Here is a 22,580-nt window from a genome sequence, read left to right on the forward strand (position 1 = left end):
ACTGCCCGTTTGCAAACTTTACACAGAATCCAGCTCTGTCCAAGGCAGCAACACTCAACAGATTGTGTTGCAATTGAGGGACATACAGTACATTTGTTAAGGACTCACCAAACCCTGGCACTGAAACCGTGCCCTCCCCCTCAACCGGGGAGCTGAGTCCGTTCGCCAGATTTACGGTGGCTCTCACAGCCGGCTTCAAGGTCGTGAACAGTTCTCGGTCACGGGCGACATGCTGACTCGCCCCACTGTCGACCAGCCACTGGTGCTCGCTGCTCTGTGCCACCACTTGGACCACCGAGACGTTGGTGCTTCTGTAGCACCTCCTGTGCCTCGTATCCTTCCTCCCCACACCTTTGCTCTTTAGGGAGGGACAGGAACGTCGCAAATGCGATGCGGAGCCACACGCAAAACATCTTTTAACGATGTGCACACCAGGAATGTCAACATCTTCCTGGACAGCAGCCGTGTTTGCTGCAGCCTCCCTTGCTCGGGATTCCTTGGCACCTTTCCCCCGCTCATGCCGGTTGTCAGCTCGTTTCTGCTCCTCCTCCACAAGCCGGTTGGTCAGATAAGCGAGGATTAGCTGACGCTCCGGGAGAGCTTCAAACGTTGTCACGCGCGTGTCGTAGGATTCGTCCAGTGAAGATAGCACAATAAAAACTTTGTGCAATTCAGGAAACGCCACTCCTCTCTCATCCAGCTTGGTAAACATCTGCCGCATGGCACGGAGATGCTTGGCAACACCGGTGCTGGGTTCCAACCTTTTACGATACAGCCTACGAGTCAGGCTGATCTTTGATATGGCAGAGTCACTAACATAAACTTGTCGCAGTGCATTCCAGCACTCGTGGGCTGACTCTATGCTGCAAATGTGGATTAGCTGGCTGTCTTCCAATCCCAAAATAATTGTCGCCAAGTCTTGCTCATTAGCAATGTCCATCTCCGGGCTCTCATCCAGCTGCGTGGTTTGAACAACCTCCCACAGCGATTGTTTGATGAGATACATGCGCATCTTCACAGACCAGCCCATGTAATTGCTTTCATTGAGCCGGGTCAGTGGATAAGCTGTTGCTGCAACCATCATTCAGGAATGTACATAGTCCCGGCAGATAAACTTTTCCTGCAGACTCATCGGGGCACTCACAGATGTGCTCGGTACAGCAGACTCAAGCAACCAGACAGAGGAACAGCCAGAGAGCAGCTGGGCCCATAACCTGTTACGGTGCAGGTATATTTTCCGCAGCAAGCAGCTTTCCGGCTGCACTCTCCACCTATCTCTCAAGGTCTGAGCGCTGGCACTCCTGGGAACAAAGACGACACACGGCAGAAGTCCTCCACCTAACATCTCTTTACTATGTACAATATATACAGCAGCAGTCCAGATAGCACACAATTCACGGATCACACTGATGTAGCCTTCGGCACAAACTCCACTCTGCATCTCCCACACCCCAGCTTGCCCTGGCTGGAGTATATACTTGCCACGGCCAATCAGAGTGAACTAGAAAGTGCTTAGTCACTCTGATGGCACATGGGGTGACATACCTGGTGACAGTCACCTGGTATGCATCACCAGATGTTGCATCATCTCTTCCCATGATGCTGTGCGCAGTCAGGCCAAGGCTTCAGGGCCTGATACTATCCAGCCTGCAAATTACCTGCAGGCCCGGGGATGATCCCTTGACAGTGGCTGAAATGGCTGATTCGGGAGTGACAATCCGTTCTACAGTGGGAGCGAGTGCAGCCTGTCCCTGACCATGATCATGTCCCTGACATGACTGAGCCAACGCAGGCGTCTCTGTTTCAGCAGTGCAGACATGCTGGGGATTCCAGCTCGTTCCAGGACTGTGTTGTTTGGAACTTTGCCCTGCCAGGTGATGCCGAGGATGCGTCGGAGGCAACGCATGTGGAAAGCGCTCAGTTTCCTCTCCTGTTGTGAGCGAAGATTCCATGACTCGCTGCAGTACAGAAGCGTACTCAGGACGCAAGCTCTGTAGACCTGGATCTTGGTATGCTCCTTCAGCTTCTTGTTGGACCAGACTCTCTTTGTGAGTCTGGAAAACATGGTAGCTGCTTTACTGATGCGCTTGTTTAGCTTGGTATCGAGAGAAAGAGTGTCGGAGATCGTTGAGCCAAGGTACACAAAGTCATGGACAACCTCCAGTTAATGCGCAGAGATTGCAATGCAGGGAGATGAGTCCACATCCTGAACCATGACCTGTGTTTTCTTCAGGCTGATTGTCAGTCCAAAATCTTGGCAGGCCTTGCCAAAACGATCCATGAGCTGCTGGAGATCTTTGGCAGAGTGGGTAGTGACAGCTGCATCATCGACAAAGAAGAAGTCATGCAGACATTTCAGCTGGACTTTGGACTTTGCTCTCAGTCTGGAGAGGTTGAAGAGCTTTCCGTCTGATCTGGTCCGGAGATAGATGCCTTCTGTTGCAGTTGCAAAGGCCTGCTTCAGCAGGACAGCAAAGAAAATCCCAAACAAGGTTGGCGAAAGAACACAGCCCTGCTTCACTCAGCTTCAGATGTCAAAAGGGTCTGATGTGGAGCCATCGAAGACAACAGTGCCCTTCATGTCCTTGTGGAAGGATCTGATGATGCTGAGGAGCCTGGGTGGACATCCGATCTTGGGGAGAATCTTGAAGAGGCCATCTCTGCTGACCAGGTCAAAAGCCTTCGTGAGATCTATGAAGGCTATAAAGAGTGGCTGTCGTTGTTCCCTGCATTTCTCCTGCAGTTTCTAAGGGAGAATACTATATCAGTGGTGGACCTGTTGGCTCGGAATCCACATTGTGATTCTGGATAGACGCTCTCTGCAAGTACCTGGAGCCTCTTTAGTGCAACTCGGGCAAACAGCTTTCCTACAACGCTAAGGAGAGAGATGCCACGGTAGTTGTTGCAGTCACCCCTGTCACCTATGTTCTTGTACAGTGTGATGATGTTTCCATCCCTCATGTCTTGAGGTACTCCACCTTCTCTCCAGCAGAGGATTTCATGCAGCTAAGTGACGATAATCTCTTTGCAGCATTTTAGGACTTCAGCAGGGATGCTGTCTTTTCCAGGTGCCTTGCCAAAGGCAAGGGAGTCCAGGGCCACGTGAAGTTCTTCTAGGGTTGGTTCACTGTCAAGCTCTTCCAGCACAGGCAGGCACTCAATGTTGTTCAGTGCTTCTTCAGTGACTACATTTTCTCTGGAATATAGCTCAGAGTAGTGCTGCACCCAGTGTTCCATCTGCTGCGCCTGATCCTCGATGACCTTGCCTGTGGCAGACTTCAGAGGGGCAATTTTCTTCTGTGTTGGACCTAGGGCCTGCTTGATACTGTCATACATCCCCCTGATGTTGCCCGTGTCAGCTGCTATCTGTATCTCGGAACAGAGCTGGAGCCAGTAGTCCTTACCACATCTTCTGGCAGCCTGCTGGACTTTGCTGCAAGCAGCTCGGAGGAACTGCAGGTTGCGCTCACTGGGACAGGCCTTGTATGCTGCTTGAGCTCTCCTCTTTTCCTCAATGACTGGTGTCAACTCCTCAGAGTGGGCTTCAAACCAGTCTGCCGCCTTGTTGGTCTTCTTGCCGAATATGGACAAGACGGTGTTGTAAACGGTATTCTTGAAATGTTCCCATCTGTTGGATGCATTTGCGTCTGCCGGGCCTGGTAGAGATTCCTCAAGCGCAGGGGTGCTCAATACGTCGATCGCGATCTACCGGTCGTTCGCGAGGCAAAATGAGTCGATCGCATGCTTCTCTCCCATCCATGCATTTCTGGGAGTGAGCCCCGTTGACTCTACTGGGGCTGACTCATGAGTAGACCTGGAGAGGAGCCGCTGGCAGGCTTCTCTCCCATCCATGCATCCCTGGGAGTGAGCCCCTGGCAGGCGAGTGAGCCCAGGGAGTGAGTCCAGGGAGCCCAGGGAGTAAGTCCAGGGAGTGAGCCCAGGGAGTGAGTGCATGGAGCCCAGGGAGTGAGCCCAGGGAGTGAGCCCCTGGCAGGCTCCTCCCTGGGAGAGGAGCCGCTGGCAGGCTTCTCTCCTGTCCATGCATCCCTGGGAGTGAGCCCCGTTGACTCTACTGGGGCTGACTCGAGAGTAGACCTGGAGAGGAGCTTCTGGCAGGCTTCTCTCCCATCCACACATCCCTGGGAGTGAGCCCCGTTGACTCTACTGGGGCTGACTTACCTTTCCCCTGTTTTTGCACTGGTATGTATGGAGATCTGCCCCCCCAACTTCCATCTGTTGGTTCTGTGTGCAAAGGGTTTTGCACTGGTCTTGCTGTGATGTCTATATAGAGATCTTCCCTCCCACACACCTTTCCCTTTTTTTGCACTGGTATGTATGGAGATCTGCCCCCCCCCCCCAAACTTGTATTGGAATTGAGGAAGATCTGGTGAGGAGGTAGATGTGGTGTCAGCAGTGGCCCCTTTAAGGGTAAGGCCTGGGCATCCAGCAGAGTGTGCTGCACAGCTGCAGCCACTTGAAGACAATAGGGCCCTCAGGGATATAAGAGCACCTGAGGCAGGAAGGGCTCCACTTATTTATGTGAGTCAGCCTTTTCCTACATGAAGATCGTTAAGTTCCACCATGACTGATGAACATTTGGAAGTGTCCTTGAGGCTGACTGTCAGCAGCTACTGTCCGGACTATGCGTCCTTGGCTGATTCACTTCAGTGCAAGTCATCAAAGTAAACTCAAGTAATTACAAAAATGTTTATAGTTAATTATGTTGTGTTGTACAATATTGGCTCATGCGGTTATGCAAGGTACACCAACATACATTGTGCACATAAATGTTATATGTTATGATGGCGTGAACATTGTAAAAAAACTCTGGTAGATCTCCGGGCCTTGCTGGGTTTCAAAGTAGCTCTCGAGCCAAAAAAGTTTGAGCACCCCTGCTCAAGCGCTTGTGCAAATTCCTCCACTTTTCTCTGATCCCGGGTCTTGCTGGTATCAATGCGAGGTCTTCCTTCCTTTTTCGCGTGATACAGTCACTTTGTTTGCAGTTTCACTCTGCTGCACACCAGGGAGTGGTCAGTGTCGCAGGCAGCACCCTGATAACTGCATGTGATCTTGATGCTGGGAAGGCTGGAGCTTCTGGTGAGGATCAGGTCAAGCTGGTGCTAGTGCTTTGATCTTGGATGTCTCCAAGAGACTCTATGTTGGGGCTTTGTGTTGAAGAACGTGTTGCTGATACAGAGACCTTGATGACAGCAAAACTCTAGCAGGCATTGGCCATTTTCGTTCATCCTCCCAGTGCCAAACTGACCTAAGCAAGTGGACCATGAACTGTTATCAGCACCAACTCTAGCATTGAAATCGCAGAGGATGAACAATGGCTCTTATACAGGGATCTTCTTGATAGTGGTGGCCAGGTCATCATAGAATTGGTCTTTGGCTTCTGCTGGAGACGACACAGCCGGTGCATAAGCTCTGATGAGAGTGACAGGTCCTGCTGATGACTGTAGCTGCAGGGACAAAATTCTTTCACTTCCCACAGTAGGTGGGATGATGGATTTCAGCCAGGTATTTCTGACCGCAAAGCCAACGCCATGTTCCCTGGTTTCGTTTGGTGGTTTTCCCTGCCAGAAAAATGAGAAATTCCTCTCCTTGACAGATCCAGAATCTGGAAGCCTCGTCTCTTGAAGGGCGACGACCATACTGGCTGGGGACTGCCCAGCTTAAGGCGGGCGGTAGCTGCCCAATGAGATGCAGTGATCTCTCCCACATTCGGAAGCATCCCCTGGCATCATGTTCTACGCCAATCGAGCAAAGACTTATAACCGGTAAACTGCTGGGACAGGGAGCCATTAGATATTTGATTTTCTCTGTAAACCGCTTTGTGAACTTTTTGTTGAAAAGCGGTATATAAATACTGTTGTTGTTGTTGTTGTTGTGTCAGTTTTATGTATTGAACAGGCATTGGGATTGGCCCAAGGAGAATCATCAGACCCATTTGTGTCTGTTTCCAGACTTGCCCCACCATATTGGGGACTCCAACTGAAGCTTCACAACCCTGGCGATGATGAGAGACCGATGATGAGATGTCTCTGGAAGGCTACCTGAGGGCTGCTCTGGCAATGGGCAAGCCCAGGGAAGGAGCCGAGAGACAGGTGGAGAAGAAGGGTGAAGCAACTTTTGTTCCCTGTCCCCAAAGTGCTCACAATCTTAAAAAAAAAAAAAAAAAAGTTGGGTGCTACTAGATGAGATTTTTGCCAGAGTTCCTCAGAACAGCAGGGTGGGTGAATGATTACATGCCTTACTGACAGGTCCCTGAATCTAAATCGTAACTGCTTGCATTTTCATGGCCTTCTACTTCTTGGCCCATTTCCAGGGACCAGGTGAAGGTTGGTCCGTCTCCCAGAGGAAATTGCCCAAACCCAGCTATATTTGCTGTACCTGCTGCCCTTATTGGAAATGAGCAGCACGTTCCATGTTCAACCACTTCGGCTTGGCTAGAGGGCTGCCAGTTCTCCCTTTCTCCCCCCTCCCAAGCTTAGAAGCAGCAGCGATTGCAAGCTTATTTGTTTTCATTGTTTGCTTCATAAATCAGTTAACTCTAAAATGCATTATTCTCCAGGACTTTAGCACTGAGACTGTAACGCCAGTTCTGTAGTTCCCAAACTATGTACTTTGGTGCCTGAGATCTTATGTCCCACCTCCTGATTTTAGAAATGGGCTATGTCAGAAGGCCAGATGCAAGGGAAGGCACCAGGATGAGGTCTCTTGTTATCTGGTGTGCTCCCTGGGGCATTTGGTGGGCCACTGTGAGATACAGGAAGCTGGACTAGGTGGGCCTCTGGCCTGATCCAGTGGGGCTGTTCTTATGTTCTTAGCAGGGAAGAAGAGTCAGCCATGAAAAAGGATGCTATGACCACAGTAAGTTTGGAAACAGCTGCACTAGTTGCAAACTGCATAGTCTGCTCTAACTGTGTTGCACTAACCAATGACACTGGTCTGAAACACTGGACAAAAACACTGGTCTGAACTTCTGGAGCCCTCCAGAGGTAATGCTACCCAGAATAATAAACTTTATTTATTTATTTATATCAGTGCTTTTTTTGTACAAAAAAAGGTGCAGGAACTCACAACTTGTTAATCTTTTGTTTGTTTGTTTGTTTGTTTGTTTGTTTGTTTGTTTGTTTGTTTGTTTGTTTGTTTGTTTGTTTTTAAATCATTTTTTTATTGGAGAAATAAAATATTTTTTATGTGCTTCCCACCTAAAGATGAACTTAGTTCTGAATAGACATGCATAGGCTTGGGCTCTCAGGCTGCAAGGCTATGCACCCTTTCCTAGGAGCAAGCCCCATTGAGCACAATGAGACTTATTTCTGAGTAGACACGCCTAGGCTCGTGCTGCAGATTGGCACGGGGGCTGCACCAGCCAGCTTCCTTCCCCTCCTCCTCCGCCAAGCCAGTACCTGGGCATTCCGTGGGTGCCGCAGCCCGACTCCCTGGCTGGCTGGCTGGCTGGCTGGCTGTCCGTCCTCCTCCTCGGCATCGGTGTGTGTCCCCCGCACCCTCCACCGGCTTGGAAGCTGCGCGGGGAAGCAGAGCATGGGGGGAGGGGAGGCGGGCTGGGCTCAGGCGAGAACTTGAGGATGGGGCAGGAGGGGGTCACTGTGCGGTCAGGCAGGGGCTAGGTGCCCGCCTACCCTGCACACCCCAGCACCCACCCAGCGAATGTCTCTGTTTTGCTCCCCTCCGGAATGCCTCCAAAGGGGAGGGGCCCCTGCAAAAAGGTGCCGGAACTCCTTCCCCCCACGTTCCATTAGAAAAAAAGCCCTGATTTATATCCCGCCCTTCTCCCTAAAGGGACCCAGAATGCTGACTGATGCCATCTTGGAACTACCGCCATCTAAAAAACCATAACCAGAATGCTTCCCATGTTCCACTCGTGCTATATGAAACTCCAAGTCCAAGTCCCACACTTTATTTTATTGATTTTTTCACATTTCTATACCACCCTTCCGCCACAGAGCTCAGGGTGGTGTACACAGCTGCTCCCCTCACAATAACCCTCACAATAACCCTGTGAGGTAGGTGAGGCTGAGAGGAAGTGACTAGCCCAAGGTCACCCAGGAAGCTCCATGGCTGAGGGGGGATTCAAACCTGAATCTTCCAGGTCTAAGTCCCAAAAGCTCTACACCACCCTGGCTCTTGCATTTCTGGGTTTCATGGCAGGACACAAGGAGCGTGGTGATTGATAAGAATAGAAGCCCTGCTGGATCAGGCCATAGGCCCATCTAGTCCAGCTTCCTGTATCTCACAGCGGCCCACCAAATGCCCCAGGGAGCACACCAGATAAAAAGAGACCTGCATCCTGGTGCCCTCCCTCGTCAGCTGAACATAAGAAGAGCCCCACTGGCTAAGAATATAAGAACATAAGAGCCGTGCTGGATCAGGCCATAGGCCCAGCTAGTCCAGCTTCCTGTATCTCACAGCGGCCCACCAAATGCCTCAGGGAGCACACCAGATAACAAGAGACCTCATCCTGCTGCCCTCCCTTGCATCTGACATAGCCCATTTCTAAAATGAGGAGGTTGCACGTACACATCATGGCTTGTAACCTGTAATGGATTTTTCCTCCAGAAACTTGTCCAATCCCCTTTTAAAGGCATCCAGGCCAGAGGCCATCACCACATCCTGTGGCAAGGAGTTCCACAGACCGACCACATGCTGACTAAAGAAATATTTTCTTCTGTCTGTTCTAACTCTCCCAACATTCAGTTTCAGTGGATGTCCCCTGGTTCTGGAGTTATGTGAGAGTGTAAAGAGCATCTCCCTACCCACTCTGTCCATCCCCTGCATAAATTTGTATGTCTCAATCATGTCCCCCCTCAGGCGCCTCTTTTCTAGGCTGAAGAGGCCCAAACGCCATAGCCTTTCCTCATAAGGAAGGTGCCCCAGCCCAGAAATAATCTTAGTCGCTCTCTTTTGCACCTTTCCCATTTCCACTATGTCTTTATTGAGACACGGCGACCAGAACTGGACACAATACTCCAGGTGTGGCCTTACCATAGATTTGTACAACGGCATTATAATATTAGCTGTTTTGTTCTCAATACCTTTCCTAATGATCCCAAGCATAGAATTGGCCTTCTTCACTGCCGCCGCACATTGGGTTGACACTTTCATCAACCTGTCCACCACCACACCAAGATCTCTCTCCTGATCTGTCACAGACAGCTCAGAACCCATTAGCCTATATGTGAAGTTTTGATTTTTTGCCCCAATGTGCATGACTTTACACTTACTGACATTGAAGCTTATCTGCCATTTTGCTGCCCATTCTGCCAGTCTGGAGAGATCCTTCTGGAGCTCCTCACAATCACTTCTGGTCTTCACCACTCGGAAAAGTTTGGTGTCGTCTGCAAACTTAGCCACCTCACTGCTCACCCCTGTCTCCAGGTCATTTAAGAAGAGGTTGAAAAGCACCGGTCCCAGGACAGATCCTTGGGGCACACCGCTTTTCACTTTTCTCCATTGTGAAAATTGCCCATTGACACCCACTCTCTGCTTCCTGGCCTTAAACCAGTTCTCAATCCATGAGAGGACCTGTCCTCTAATTCCCTGACTGTAAAGTTTTTTCAGTAGCCTTTGGTCAGGGACCGTGTCAAACGCCTTCTGAAAGTCCAGATATATAATGTCCACGGGTTATCCCGCATTCACATGCCTGTTGACCTTTTCAAAGAATTCTATAAGGTTCATGAGGCAAGACTTACCCTTACAGAAGCCATGCTGATTCTCCCTCAGCAAGGCCTGTTCGTCTATGTGTTTTGAGATCCAATCTTTGATGAGGCATCCCAATATCTTACCCGGTATAGATGTTAGGCTGACCGGCCTATAGTTTCCCGGGTCCCCCCTCTTTCCCTTTTTAAAGATAGGCGTGACATTTGCTATCCTCCAATTCTCTGGTACCGTGGCTGTTTTGAGGGACAAGTTGCATACCTTAGTCAAGAGATCTGCAACTTCATTCTTCAATTCCTTAATAACTCTTGGGTGTATGCCATCAGGGCCCGGTGACTTATTGATCTTTAATTTATCAATGAGGTCTGAAACATCTTCTCTTTTAACCTCTGTCTGACTTAATTCCTCAGTCAGGAGGGGCTGTTCGGGCAGTGGAACAGAAAAGGGGGCACTGCTTGGGCCCAGGGGAGCCCTTGGCACAAGGTCTGTGCCTGATCATCTGGTGGGAGGCCAAGTGAAGGGACGTCGCTGCAGAAAGAGGGGAAGGAAGACTCCTTGCCTGGCGGAAGCGCTCAATGCAGCAGCTCTGCCAGATCCTGGCTGGCCGATGGGGACAGCTGACTGCAGCCTGAGTAGTTCAAATGCAGGTCACAGCCTTGCGCAAGCAGCTTCGGCAAACTCGTCCTCCTCTGTTTGCCAGGGGACCCGCTGGGGGCTCTTTGTGACTCAGAGCACACCATGGCTCTCTCCGTGCCTTCCCAGCCCCCAGCCGGGTGCCCACTCCTGTGCCCAGGGGCTGTTTGCAGAGAGCTGGTATAAAGGGGCTGGCAGGCTGGTGCATTCGGGGCAGCAAGAGGCGAACAGATCCGGCCCGCACCCCCTCTGCCTCGCCTGCCTGCCTGCCTGCCAGCTGCCCTCTGGACGCCATGGGGAAGGACCGACTCCTTGGGGGGTGCAGCCTCTTCCTCCTGCTCCTCTTCCTCCTCCCTGGGGACACCTTGGCAACAACCACACCGGAGCCGTAAGCCGCTTACTGGGAGGGAGGGCTGGCCGGCTTTTCCTTTCTCCCACAGCATTCAGTTCTGTCCTTTCCCCTGGAATGCAGTTCTTGGTCACTTGTCTCTCCATGCAGAGGGTGCGTTAATGACACCACACGCATGTAGTGGATGGAATTCAGTGCCACAGGATGTTGCCTAGGCCACACTACATGTGATCAAGAGTCAGGCCTTATTTCGTGCTTTGTGAGTGTGCAAAGTGCTCCACAGGTACTGCTGAATCTTTCGACAGCCCTGTAAGGCAAGTCAATATTCTTATCCCCATATCACAGATGGGAGAACTGAGGCTGAGAGGGAGGGAATTGCCTGAGCCACCAGGTGCACTTTTGGCAGGGGCAAGTTTTCATCCCCCCCCCCCACTGGTGCAGCCCCACCAAAAACAGGCACAGTGTCTCCAGCGGGGGGGGGGGGGAGTCAGGAGGCTTCAGAGGAGAAAGGGGATTTAACCCCTTCATAAGCCTCCCACTCCACAATGGGTCTCCTTGGACCTGTGCCAGCACTTCAGCTGGTACAAGTCCAAGGAGAGATAGGGGGCAGGGAGGCTTTGAAAAAGGAGATAGGAACTGGTGTGTGTGGTTGCGGTGGGCGCCACAGCAGTGGCTGAGAGCTAAATGCCCCTACACCCTGCAGTAGTTTTGTGCCAGTCCCCCCCATGCCACAGTACTGGGGGGAGGGAACAGCCTTCACACGTTCCTCTGTATGTATGGACTCTGTATGTCCAGGACTCTGTATGATTTGGCCCTCAGGTGGCTTTAGATAGGGAGCCTCAGTCCATTCACAGCTATTCCCCTGACCATGAAACAAAAACTCAATCCAGGTAGCTTTGTAAAAAGCTTCCTGCTGAGCTGCCCTCATTTCCCCATCCAGCTCTGGAATTACCCTGCAGTCTGTAACTGGGGCTCAGACAGTGGTTCTTTCCACTGCAGAGTCTAGGAGCTGCTCTCCCAGCTCAAAACAGAGATTTTGGCCTCCTCTAGTTGAGCCTCATAGTGGTTTCTTTTGCTGGACTTTGTAACTCGGGTCCATAGCTTCCTTTTCCTTAGACCCAGTACAAAGTCAAAGGCTTGTCTCTGGCTGTTTTCTAAGAATGAAACTGAGAAGCTCGTTCTACATTCTCTCTCACTTTTTATGTCACCTATAAATGCTGTGAATGCGGGAGAGAATTCAGGAGCACCACCTGACACACAGGGCTGGTTCCAGACATCCCCAACAGACAGAAGTCTCCTGTGTGAAAATGCTTTTTCTCACCTAAATATTTTTGCTTTCTGGGATTATTCCCCTTCTTAGGAACAGGGATTTGCAAGTGCATAAAGACATCCATCACTGCCAGGAAGACCACTCCAGAATGACTTCTAGCTAGCTGCTGTCCATTGGTGGGCATGTGGCTGAGATGGGCACACACCTGTGTTTGATCTAAAGTAAACCCGGTCTTCTTTGGTTTTAATGTGTGCTTTCCATAATGGGTTTCACACCAACAGAGCCCCCTCTACTGAATCAGGCACCAAATTGCTCACACAGTAGCATCCCTCCCTCCCTCGTCCTCTGACTGGCGCCCCTTTCCCCCCTACCCAGACAGTACCTGGTGCTGGTGCCCTTCCTGATTCATACAGAGACTCCCGAGAAGGTCTGTGTCCAGCTGAGCCACCTGAATGAGTCTGTCACTCTGAGCATCACCCTGGAACACGGAGCACAAAACGAGAGTCTGGCCAGAGAGGTGGTGAGCGAGAAGGAGGCCTTCAAGTGTGTCTCCTTCCAGGTGAGTGCCTCGCACGCCTCTTCCCTTTTGAACCCCAGCCAGAGTTGCCAGCTAGATCTTTGTTGGGGCAACTTGGGATTGCGAGAGAAGGAACTCAGCTGTGTTGTTTGTGACTGTTTCATTTCCCCTCTGCTTTTCTACCCAAAGGGCCCCCAGTGCAGTTTGCAGCATTTTGGTTGAAGCAGAAATGAAAAGCACACATTCTTATGGCTGTCCTTAGGTTCGGAGTGCACTGTGCAAGCTTTGCTTGTGCAAGAATTCCTCCAAAAGTTTGATCTGTGATTTTCAACTGGTGTGCTGTGGCTCACGCAAGGTCCAATGTTTGGAACACAGCAGTTGAAAATAGCTTAAAAACTCTTCCCGGTTCTGTGGCTTTGTTTCCGGGGCAAATGTCTGCAGTAACAAATTGTCTGTCCATCTTCCCCAACTGGCAGAGGAAGATGGACAGACAATTCATTACTACAGGCAGTTGCCTTAGAAGCAGAGCCACAGAACCCGGATGAGTCTCCCAGGAGCTGGAAGTGACATCACCAGAGGCAAAGACCATGCGGAAGGCCATAGAGGTCAGTGTGTCGTGAGAAGGAAAGCGTTGAAAACTGCTGAGTTAGAACCCAATCCTAGGCATGTCTACTCAGCAGTAAGTCCCATTATAGTCAGTGGGGCTTGCTCCCTTGTAAGTGTGGATAGGATTGCAGCCTGAGATACTTAAGGAAAAAGCAAACAAAACATTTGGGCAGTAGAGCTGGGTCAGGGGCCAGAAGATGACATCACTGCCCGTTCATCAAGCTGCCCTCTTCCTTAACATGTGCTCAGTGGTGACACTTATCATTTTGTGTCCTTACAACGCTGCATTTCCATCTTTTCTGTGCATGTTTTCATATCTATGATTGTTAGTCACTGAATGTTTAAATCAAATAAGATTTAATATATTATTTTTATGTTCAGAAACGTTTGCCAGCTTTATAATGAATACAGTCCTTTCAATAAACCATCTTTTCCCCCCTTGAGCCCCCCCCCCAGGACCCTGCCATACTGTCACAATTGCTAAAGGGGGATTTTTATCCCAAGATGGAGACACGATTAACAGCCCAATCTGATGGGCTCTTAGCAGGTGGCAGGGAAGGTGGAGTGGGGTGGGGGAGGGTGAAACGGGGTGGTGATGGGGAAGGAAAAGGGTGGATTGGGTCCACAAAGTGAGTGAGTTTGGTAGCAATAGCTGAATCCTAATCCCATGGTTTGATCCACCTTTCCAGGTCAACATGAACTTGTGCCAATAATTTTGCTGGGGCAGGCTTAAGTCCCACCACACCATGGAGGCTTCCTTTATTTTATTTTTTTATTTTTTATTTATTTACTGCATTTTACCCTACCTTTCTCCCCAAGGGGACTCAAGGCGGCTTACAAAAGGGCAGGTGCTGTACAAAAAAGTAAAAACACAGTTAAAACAATCATACTCTGCCCGAAAATCCATAAAACTTTAAGACATTTACGGCGCAGTCCTAACCGACTTTCCAGCGCCGACTTAGCTGCAATACAGCCCCCAAGGTAAGGCAGTAAACATGTCCTTAGCTTGAGGGGGCCCCCTTGACTACCTCCCCACCGCAGGATGCAGTGCACCCCACATGGGCACAGCTATGTCAGGGCTGGAAAGTTGGTTAGGATTGCGCCTTAAAACAAACATTAAAAATAACCATAAAACATAATTTATGTCTGCAGAGCAACAGCAACACCTAAAAAGGACAAGACTATAAAAGCCAGATATTAATGATGCCTGGTTCACCCCTAGATAAGGGGACATTTGTTCCCTTACCTAGAGGAGACCTCCATGACTACTGCCCTGTAGTGCCTTTTTGGTGCTGTTGAATAGGTGGGGGGGGGTCTGTGGAATGGATAGAATTGGGCTCTGAGAGTGGTCTTGGAAAATCTTCCCTCAAGTGGAGAGGGGGTGGGGGGGCAGAGCTGCTGGGTGTGGTCTTCTGCCACTGTGTTTTTTGGCAGTGGGGACACATGTTGTTTTTAAAATAAAAGCAGAATCGCAGGTCTTAGCCACCCCCAGCTGGCAGCTGCACATGACAGGCCAGGTGCCAGGGTCATTGCCCCCCTCTTTTCTCCTCCACCAGATCCCCAAGCAGAGTGGCCCCCCAGAGGCACTCCTCACTGTTTTGGTGAAGGGGCCGACACTGCAGTTCTGGAAACGGAAGAGTGTGCTGGTCAAAAACCTCCGCAGCCTGGTCTTTGTCCAGACCGACAAGCCCATCTACAAACCTGGGCAGAAAGGTCAGTCGGGCAGGTGACTCTGGTGGTGGTGGGGGGGGGGGCGGAATAGCTACTTTTCATGCAGTGTAGACCTTTGATACCCGTGATGTTATGAAGAGCTTGCTTCTCCCCAAGGCTGAAGACCTGGTCCTGTTTGCCTTGAGTTTCTTAATCAATTTATACGTAATTATTCTTAATGAGTAAAAAAAGAAATATCATTAGGGGTTTATAAATAACTTCTTGTGTAGTTAATCTGTGGAACTCCTTGCCACAGGATGTGGTGATGGCACCTGAAGGCCTAGATGTCTTTCAAAGGGAATTGGAGATGTTGATGGGGGAAAAGTCCACCACAGGTTATAAGTCATGATGACTGCCTATGAGTTTTAAAAGTAGGCTGTCGTGCCAGGTGCAAGGGGGTGGCAAAATGCTCTGTTGTCTTGGGTGCTTCTCGAGGCATCTGGTGGGCCACTGTGAGATGCAGGGGATGGGTCTTGGGCCTGATCCAGCAGGGCTCTTCTTATATCCTTTGCCTGGCAGTTCCTCAAAGGTTGAGGGCTGAAGCTGTCCTTCCTGCCAAGCAGGGACATGACTCCACCCTAACTCCTTCCCTTTTCCGTCCCCAGTTCAGTTTCGAATTGTTTCTCTGAGTGAAGATTTCCATCCCTTGAATGAGCAGGTGAGTTTGGCCTCTTGCCAGGGCAGCCTCTGGGGGGGGGGGGCCCTCCCCACTGCCCCCTCCTGGGCTGGTCATGGCTTGTATCAAAATCCTGTGGAGGAATCAAACTTTGCCCTCTGAGCAGCTGTTAAGAAGCAACCTCCACAAGACTTTGTCTTGTGAACAGCAATTACTGTACTTTTACGTGAGGTTTGAGATCTGAACTTGCCAATTTTGCTCCTTCCTTCCTTCAATATATGTATATCTTTCTTTCTTACAATGTGTACGTTCAGCCCTTCCCCTCCATTAGGAGACCTGCCAGGCAGCTCATAACACACTTGACCACCCCAAACCAGCCTATAAAGTGCTTCACTGCAGACCGATGTAGAGCAGATAGAGCAGCGGTCCCTCTTCCAAATGCAGCCGTCTCCACAATCCCTGCAGAGAGAGACACTTCCCTGGAGTCCCGCACAGAGAAGCTTTCCTTGTTGTCACTGCCAGTCAGGCATCTGGTGGGGCAGCACCTGCAAGGGGTCCCCCTGCTGAATTTGGGGGCAGCCAACGCATGGGGCGGGGGGGGGGGGGGGTTGTTCTTCAGCTGCCCTGTCCTAAGCCATTTCAGGCTTTAAAGCCTGTCACCAGCACCCAGCCAGTGGTGCTGATTGGGGGAAGTGTTGGCTGGTGCCGCCTTCCGTGCTAGCTGAAGTTTCTGGGAGATCTTCCACGGCAGCTCCGCTTAGGGCATGCTGGGCTGCAGGTCTTCAGACTCACTGTACCCCTGTCTTGTCCCCTGTGTGACACTGCACCTTGGTGACCCCACTCAATCCAGCCCTTACACCAGGCATCGTCAGGACATCCACAAAAATGTGCTCACTCTCTCTCTCAGTGCATGTGTGTGTGTGTGTGTGTGTGTGTCTGTGTGTGTGTGTGTGTGTGTGTGTGTGTGTGTGTGTGAGAGAGAGAGAGAGAGAGAGAGAGGCCTTGCCCATGTGACTGGACTATGGGCACCTGCTTTTCTGTGGTGTGGACCATACCCTATGGAAGCAGCTCCCACACCTGTGGGCATGTTCAGGGGACCCACACAGACAATTTGCCTTCATGCTGCTGACCTGCTTCATTGTGGCTGTCTCTGATTTTTCCCTTGTTTCCTTTTTGTCTCCGCAGCTTCCTCTGGTTTACATCCAGGTAAGCAGATGATTCCCTCCCCACTTCCCCTCCCACAAGTTGGTCAGGCTGCCAGGTTGTCTTGGAGAAGTGGGTTTTATATGGACTACAGCAGAATTGCCCAGACTCTTGTGTCCATGGCTCAAAATGCCACTTTCCTCTCAGTCCGGCGACCCACGGAGCCTCCCAATGCCTTATAAGGCATTAAAAACATCATGCCCGGTTTCTCCGTGAAACTGGAAGTCATGTTATTTGAACTGCTGACATCTTCGGCCTGGGCTTAGAAGCCTCTGGAGAGGGCGGCCATGGGGGCCCCGCTTATCCCCCCCCCCCGGATAAGTGAATCCGCGGATTCTGGATCCACGGATATGGGCCCCCCAACTTTCAAAACCTTTGGGTAAAGAAAGCAGCAACCAGCCCTGTTGTCATTGGTGAACAGAACTGTTCCCCCCAATTTCCGTCCTTCTCTTGCCTCCCTTCTGCCAATATCCAGTAATTCTCAACATATGGATCATGTTCTCTGACTGGGCAGATGACTTCACATGCCTTGTCTTGATGCCCTCACAACCCCGTAGGAAAGGATTATCACCCCTGTGTTGCTGATAGGGAAGAGTAAGGCCAGCGGGGTGGGGGACTTGCCCAGGTCCACCTGATGAACATTCATGTCAGAGATTCCAAGGAAGGAAATCCTGATTCTCGGCTCTGTCTCCGGTTCACTGCCCTCTCAGATCTAGACTGTCAGACCCTCCCCCCCCATCAGAGGCCTCTCAGTCTTTGGAAGTAGCCTGGTGAGACCAGGTCTGACACCATCCAGTACATAGGGGTGCCCACAACTGAGGAGCAGCAGGAGGAAAGGCGACAACATTTGGGGCTCTTCAGTCTTGAAAAGAGGCGTGTGAGGGGGATCATGATTGAGACATACAAAGTTATGCAGGGGATTAGTAAAGTGGAGAGAGGGATGTTCTTTCCCCCCTCATACAACATCAGAACCAGGGGGCAGCCACTAAAATTCAGTGTTGGGAGAGTTAGAACAAATGAAAATCTTTCTTGACTCAGCATGTGATTAAACTGTGGAACTCCTTGCCACAGGATGTGGTGATGGCACTTGAAGGCCTCGAAGCCTTTAAAAGGGGATTGACAGGCCATGATGGGTATGTTGTAGAAGGAGGCTGTCTCTGAACACCAGATGCAAGGGAGGGCACCAGGATGCAGCTCTCTTGGTGTCTTGTGTCCTCCCTGAGTCATCTGGTGGGCCACTGTGAGATGCAGGAAGCTGGACCTTTGGCCTGATCCAGCGGGGCTCTTCTTACATCACCTGTCACCACAAGCAGTGACTGCTGTGTCGTTCACACACAGCTCTATCTGGCTCTGTGGTGGTCCAACAGCATTGGACAGATTATCTAGACTAGAGCAAACAGGTTTTCGGTATGAAATGAAAGGACAAAAACCTAGCAGGGCTTAAACATTAACTATCTCTGTGTATGCTTGAAGGGAAAATTTGGAGACACTTTTCTGTTTTACTCAAATTTGACTGGGCTGATTTTGGAAATAAAGGGTTCAAGTCCCAGACAGAGACCCACTCCACACAGTCTTGCCAGTCTGTTGATTCTTCAGACGGAGTTCCAAAGGGAGCAAGTGACCCTTGTGGGGGGACCCAGCCCCTCTGGAGCTCAGATTCTGCCCCATTTTCATGGAGACATGCACAGCACAGCTCACACGCCCCAGAGATCACTGCTCCTCCACCAGCCAGGCAGGAAGAGTTCACACTCAGTATCTGCCCTGCCTGATAGTTGAGAAGAGCAGTGGGCAGGTGAAGCTGTGCAGTCTTCCTCTGTTGGCTCTCCTTGGAGAACTGCAGTGGCCACTGCCTCCTCCTGGACATCTGTCCCTGCAGGTGAAGTGGTCCTTTGTTATGGGGCCTGAGCTCTAAGCTTTAAGGAACAAAGAAACATTTCTCTTTCATGCTCTCCACCCCAGTGGTTCTCAGACTGTGAGCCATGGCTCCACAGGGAGCCGCTGAATCCTCGCAAAAAAACCACCACCCTGTACAATGTGTAGGGTTGTAGCCCTAATGGGGAGCCAGTAGCCCAGTGGGTCAAGGGAGCCACCAGACAAAAACGTTTGGGAACCAGTGCTCTACACCATTCATGCTTACTGATCTCTATCAAGCGCACAGAACTGCAAACCTGACTCTGGCTGTTTGTCACCTGATGGCAGGACTCTGTACTGTCTGCATTGAAACTGAGTGTGCTATTGCGAGCAGGGCCAGGTGAAACTCAGATCAGGCATCAGTTGGCAACCTTCACTCTGGAAAGACCATGGTATAAGCCTACAGCATCTGGTATTCCCAGGCAGTCTCCCATCCAAGTACTAACCAGGCCTGACCCTGCTTAGCTTCCCAAATCATGGTATAAGCCTACAGCACCCAGTATTAAGAACATAAGAACAGCCCCACTGGATCAGGCCACAGGCCCATCTAGTCCAGCTTCCTGTATCTCACAGCGGCCCACCAAATGCCCCAGGGAGCACACCAGATAACAAGAGACCTCATCCTGGTGCCCTCCCCTACATCTGGCATTCTGACTTAACCCATTTCTAAAATCAGGAGGTTGCGCATACACATCATGGCTTGTACCCCATAATGGATTTTTCCTCCAGAAACTCGTCCAATCCCCTTTTAAAGGTGTCTAGGCTAGACGCCAGCACCACATCCTGTGGCAAGGAGTTCCACAGACCAACCACACGCTGAGTAAAGAAATATTTTCTTTTGTCTGTCCTAACCCGCCCAACACTCAATTTTAGTGGATGTCCCCTGGTTCTGGTATTATGTGAGAGTGTAAAGAGCATCTCCCTATCCACTCTGTCCATTCCCTGCATAATTTTGTATGTCTCAATCATGTCCCCCCTCAAGCGTCTCTTTTCTAGGCTGAAGAGGCCCAAACGCCGTAGCCTTTCCTCATAAGGAAGGTGCCCCAGCCCCGTAATCATCTTAGTCGCTCTCTTTTACACCTTTTCCATTTCCACTATGTCTTTTTTGAGATGCGGCGACCAGAACTGGACACAGTACTCCAGGTGTGGCCTTACCATCGATTTGTACAACGGCATTATAATACTAGCCGTTTTGTTCTCAATACCTTTCCTAATGATCCCAAGCATAGAATTGGCCTTCTTCACTGCCGCCGCACATTGGGTCGACACTTTCATCGACCTGTCCACCACCACCCCAAGATCTCTCTCCTGATCTGTCACAGACAGCTCAGAACCCATTAGCCTATATGTGAAGTTTTGATTTTTTGCCCCAATGTGCATGACTTTACACTTACTGACATTGAAGCTTATCTGCCATTTTGCTGCCCATTCTGCCAGTCTGGAGAGATCCTTCTGGAGCTCCTCACAATCACTTCTGGTCTTTACCACACGGAAAAGTTTGGTGTCGTCTGCAAACTTAGCCACTTCACTGCTCAACCCTGTCTCCAGGTCATTTATGAAGAGGTTGAAAAGCACCGGTCCCAGGACAGATCCTTGGGGCACACCGCTTTTCACCTCTCTCCATTGTGAAAATTGCCCATTGACACCCACTCTCTGCTTCCTGGCCTCCAACCAGTTCTCAATCCACGAGAGGACCTGTCCTCTAATTCCCTGACTGTGGAGTTTTTTCAGTAGCCTTTGGTGAGGGACCGTGTCAAACGCCTTCTGAAAGTCCAGATATATAATGTCCACGGGTTCTCCCGCATCCACATGCCTGTTGACCTTTTCAAAGAATTCTATAAGGTTCGTGAGGCAAGACTTACCCTTACAGAAGCCATGCTGACTCTCCCTCAGCAAGGCCTGTTCGTCTATGTGTTTTGAGATCCTATCTTTGATGAGGCATTCCACCATCTTACCCGGTATAGATATTAGGCTGACTGGCCTATAGTTTCCCGGGTCCCCCCTCTTTCCCTTTTTAAAGATAGGCGTGACATTTGCTATCCTCCAATCTTCTGGCACCGTGGCTGTTTTGAGGGACAAGTTGCATACTTGTCCCTCAAACTGCAACTGCAATTCTTCAATTCCTTAATAACCCTTGGGTGGATGCCATCAGGACCCGGTGACTTATTGATCTTTAATTTATCAATGAGGTCTGAAACATCTTCTCTTTTAACCTCTATCTGACTTAACTCCTTGGTTAGGAGGGGCCGTTCGGGCAGCGGTATCTGCCCAAGGTCTTCTGCCGTGAAGACAGATGCAAAGAACTCATTTAATTTCTCTGCCATCTCTAAGTCTCCTTTTATCTCCCCTTCCCCTCCCTCACCATCCAGAGGGCCAACCGCTTCTCTGGCGGGTTTCCTGCTTCTAACATATTTGAAGAAGCTTTTATTATTCCCCTTAATGTTGCCGGCCATGCGTTCCTCATAGTCTCTCTTGGCCTCCCATATCACCTTCTTACATTTCTTTTGCCACAGTTTATGTTCCTTTTTATTCTCCTCATTAGGGCAAGACTTCCATTGACGGAAGGAAGCTTCCTTGCCCTTCACAGCCTCTCTAACTTGGCTGGTTAGCCATGTGGGCACCCTCCTGGATTTAGTGGAACCCTTCTTTCTTTGCAGTATACACCTCTGCTGGGCCTCTATTACTGTTGTTTTAAGCAGCCTCCATGCACTCTGGAGAGACTGGACTCTTTTTACTCTCCCTTTCAACCTCCTTCTAACCAGCCTCCTCATTTGAGTGAAGTCCGCCCGTCGGAAGTCAAGGGTTTTTGTGAGAGATTTGCCTGGTATTCTTCCCCCAAGTAGTCTCCCATCCAAGTACTAACCAGGCCTGACCCTGCTTAGCTTCCGAGATCATGGTATACGCCTACAGCACCCGGTATTCCCAGGCGGTCTCCCATCCAAGTACTAACCAGGCCTGACCCTGCTTAGCTTCTGAGATCAGACGAGATCGGGCATGTCACCTCCCAGCCATTGTGTGGCTCCCTCCATGTGTGGTTAGTGGCTCATGCAGTGGCTGCCCCAGCCCTGCCCTAGAGATGAATGGAGGGCAACCGTGTTCTCCTGTCATTTGCAGGACCCCAAGAGGAACCGCTTGGGCCAGTGGCGAGACGTGGCACTCCAGGGGGGCCTCATCCAGCTCTCCTTTCCTCTGAGTTCAGAGCCTGCCCAAGGCACCTACAAGGTGGTGGTGCAGACAACCTCTGCAAGAAACATTGAACGCACCTTCAACGTGGAGGAATATGGTAAGCTGATGTTCTCTCTAAGGGGATAATGGGATTTTAATGTTTTGTTTCTACCTAGAGACAGAGCCCAGCAGTTCACAGAGCACTTGAAAGTGCAGAGGAACAGTGATGGAATGAGCTGCAGGGCTGTGTGGATGCCACAATTTCCCAGAAGCACATGGGGGGAGCTCTCGAAAAGGGGTCCTGGGTGCACAATTGTAATTTCTCTCCCGGAGAAAGAGCCCAGGTGTAGCTTGTGCGCCATAGCTGGGTAAACAAGAGTTCAGGCAGGCCAGGAAGGTCTCTTCCTAACTTTGTCTGGATGGCACCTTTTCTGGAAAGGAAGGGGCTGAAAAGTTAAATCCAAAATCTGAAGCATTCAGAACACGTGATTAGGAGATATGCTCAAAATAGAGGTGACAATGGCAGGACGCGGAAGAAACAGGGCCGTGATCAGGGCTCCCCTCCCTTGTGACTCAGTCCCTGCCTGTGTTGTGCTCAGCTGATCTGGGTTGTAGCCAGACAGTTCTCAGGGCCACGTGGTTCTGGTCCGGGCCACTTCAGACTGAAAGTTGGGGGTCGGTTGCTTGAATGCTCTTCTTTATGTAAACAGCCCCCCACCCTCATAAAACCACAATACAGAGTCCAAGCTGGCTGGAGCACATGGTTCTGTTATCTGTGTCGCTCAACTCTTGGAAGGGGGTGGCTGGTTTCAGCAAGGACTTGACTCTTGTTTTAAGACAGTTGCTGTACTGAGATGTGTGAGGGGTGAGGTGGAGCTCCTGGTGTGTCTGGAGGTGACCCCATGGTGATGTT

The 22,580-nt window shown here is 50.5% G+C and overlaps 1 protein-coding gene across 1 annotated transcript in view; it reads left to right on the forward strand.

Moving 5' to 3' along the window:
* The first annotated feature begins 10,613 nt into the window (after window positions 1-10,613).
* The window catches only part of LOC136639195 (alpha-2-macroglobulin-like), a 42,257-nt gene continuing 30,290 nt past the window's right edge, over window positions 10,614-22,580 (forward strand). The window contains exons 1-6 of the mRNA XM_066613200.1: window positions 10,614-10,708; window positions 12,315-12,498; window positions 14,619-14,775; window positions 15,378-15,430; window positions 16,574-16,594; window positions 21,617-21,785. Coding sequence (XP_066469297.1) covers window positions 10,614-10,708; window positions 12,315-12,498; window positions 14,619-14,775; window positions 15,378-15,430; window positions 16,574-16,594; window positions 21,617-21,785 — 679 coding nt within the window. The remainder of the gene's footprint in view (window positions 10,709-12,314; window positions 12,499-14,618; window positions 14,776-15,377; window positions 15,431-16,573; window positions 16,595-21,616; window positions 21,786-22,580) is intronic.

The sequence above is a fragment of the Tiliqua scincoides genome, chromosome 2 (genome assembly GCF_035046505.1).
Source record: "Tiliqua scincoides isolate rTilSci1 chromosome 2, rTilSci1.hap2, whole genome shotgun sequence".
NCBI lineage: Eukaryota > Metazoa > Chordata > Lepidosauria > Squamata > Scincidae > Tiliqua > Tiliqua scincoides.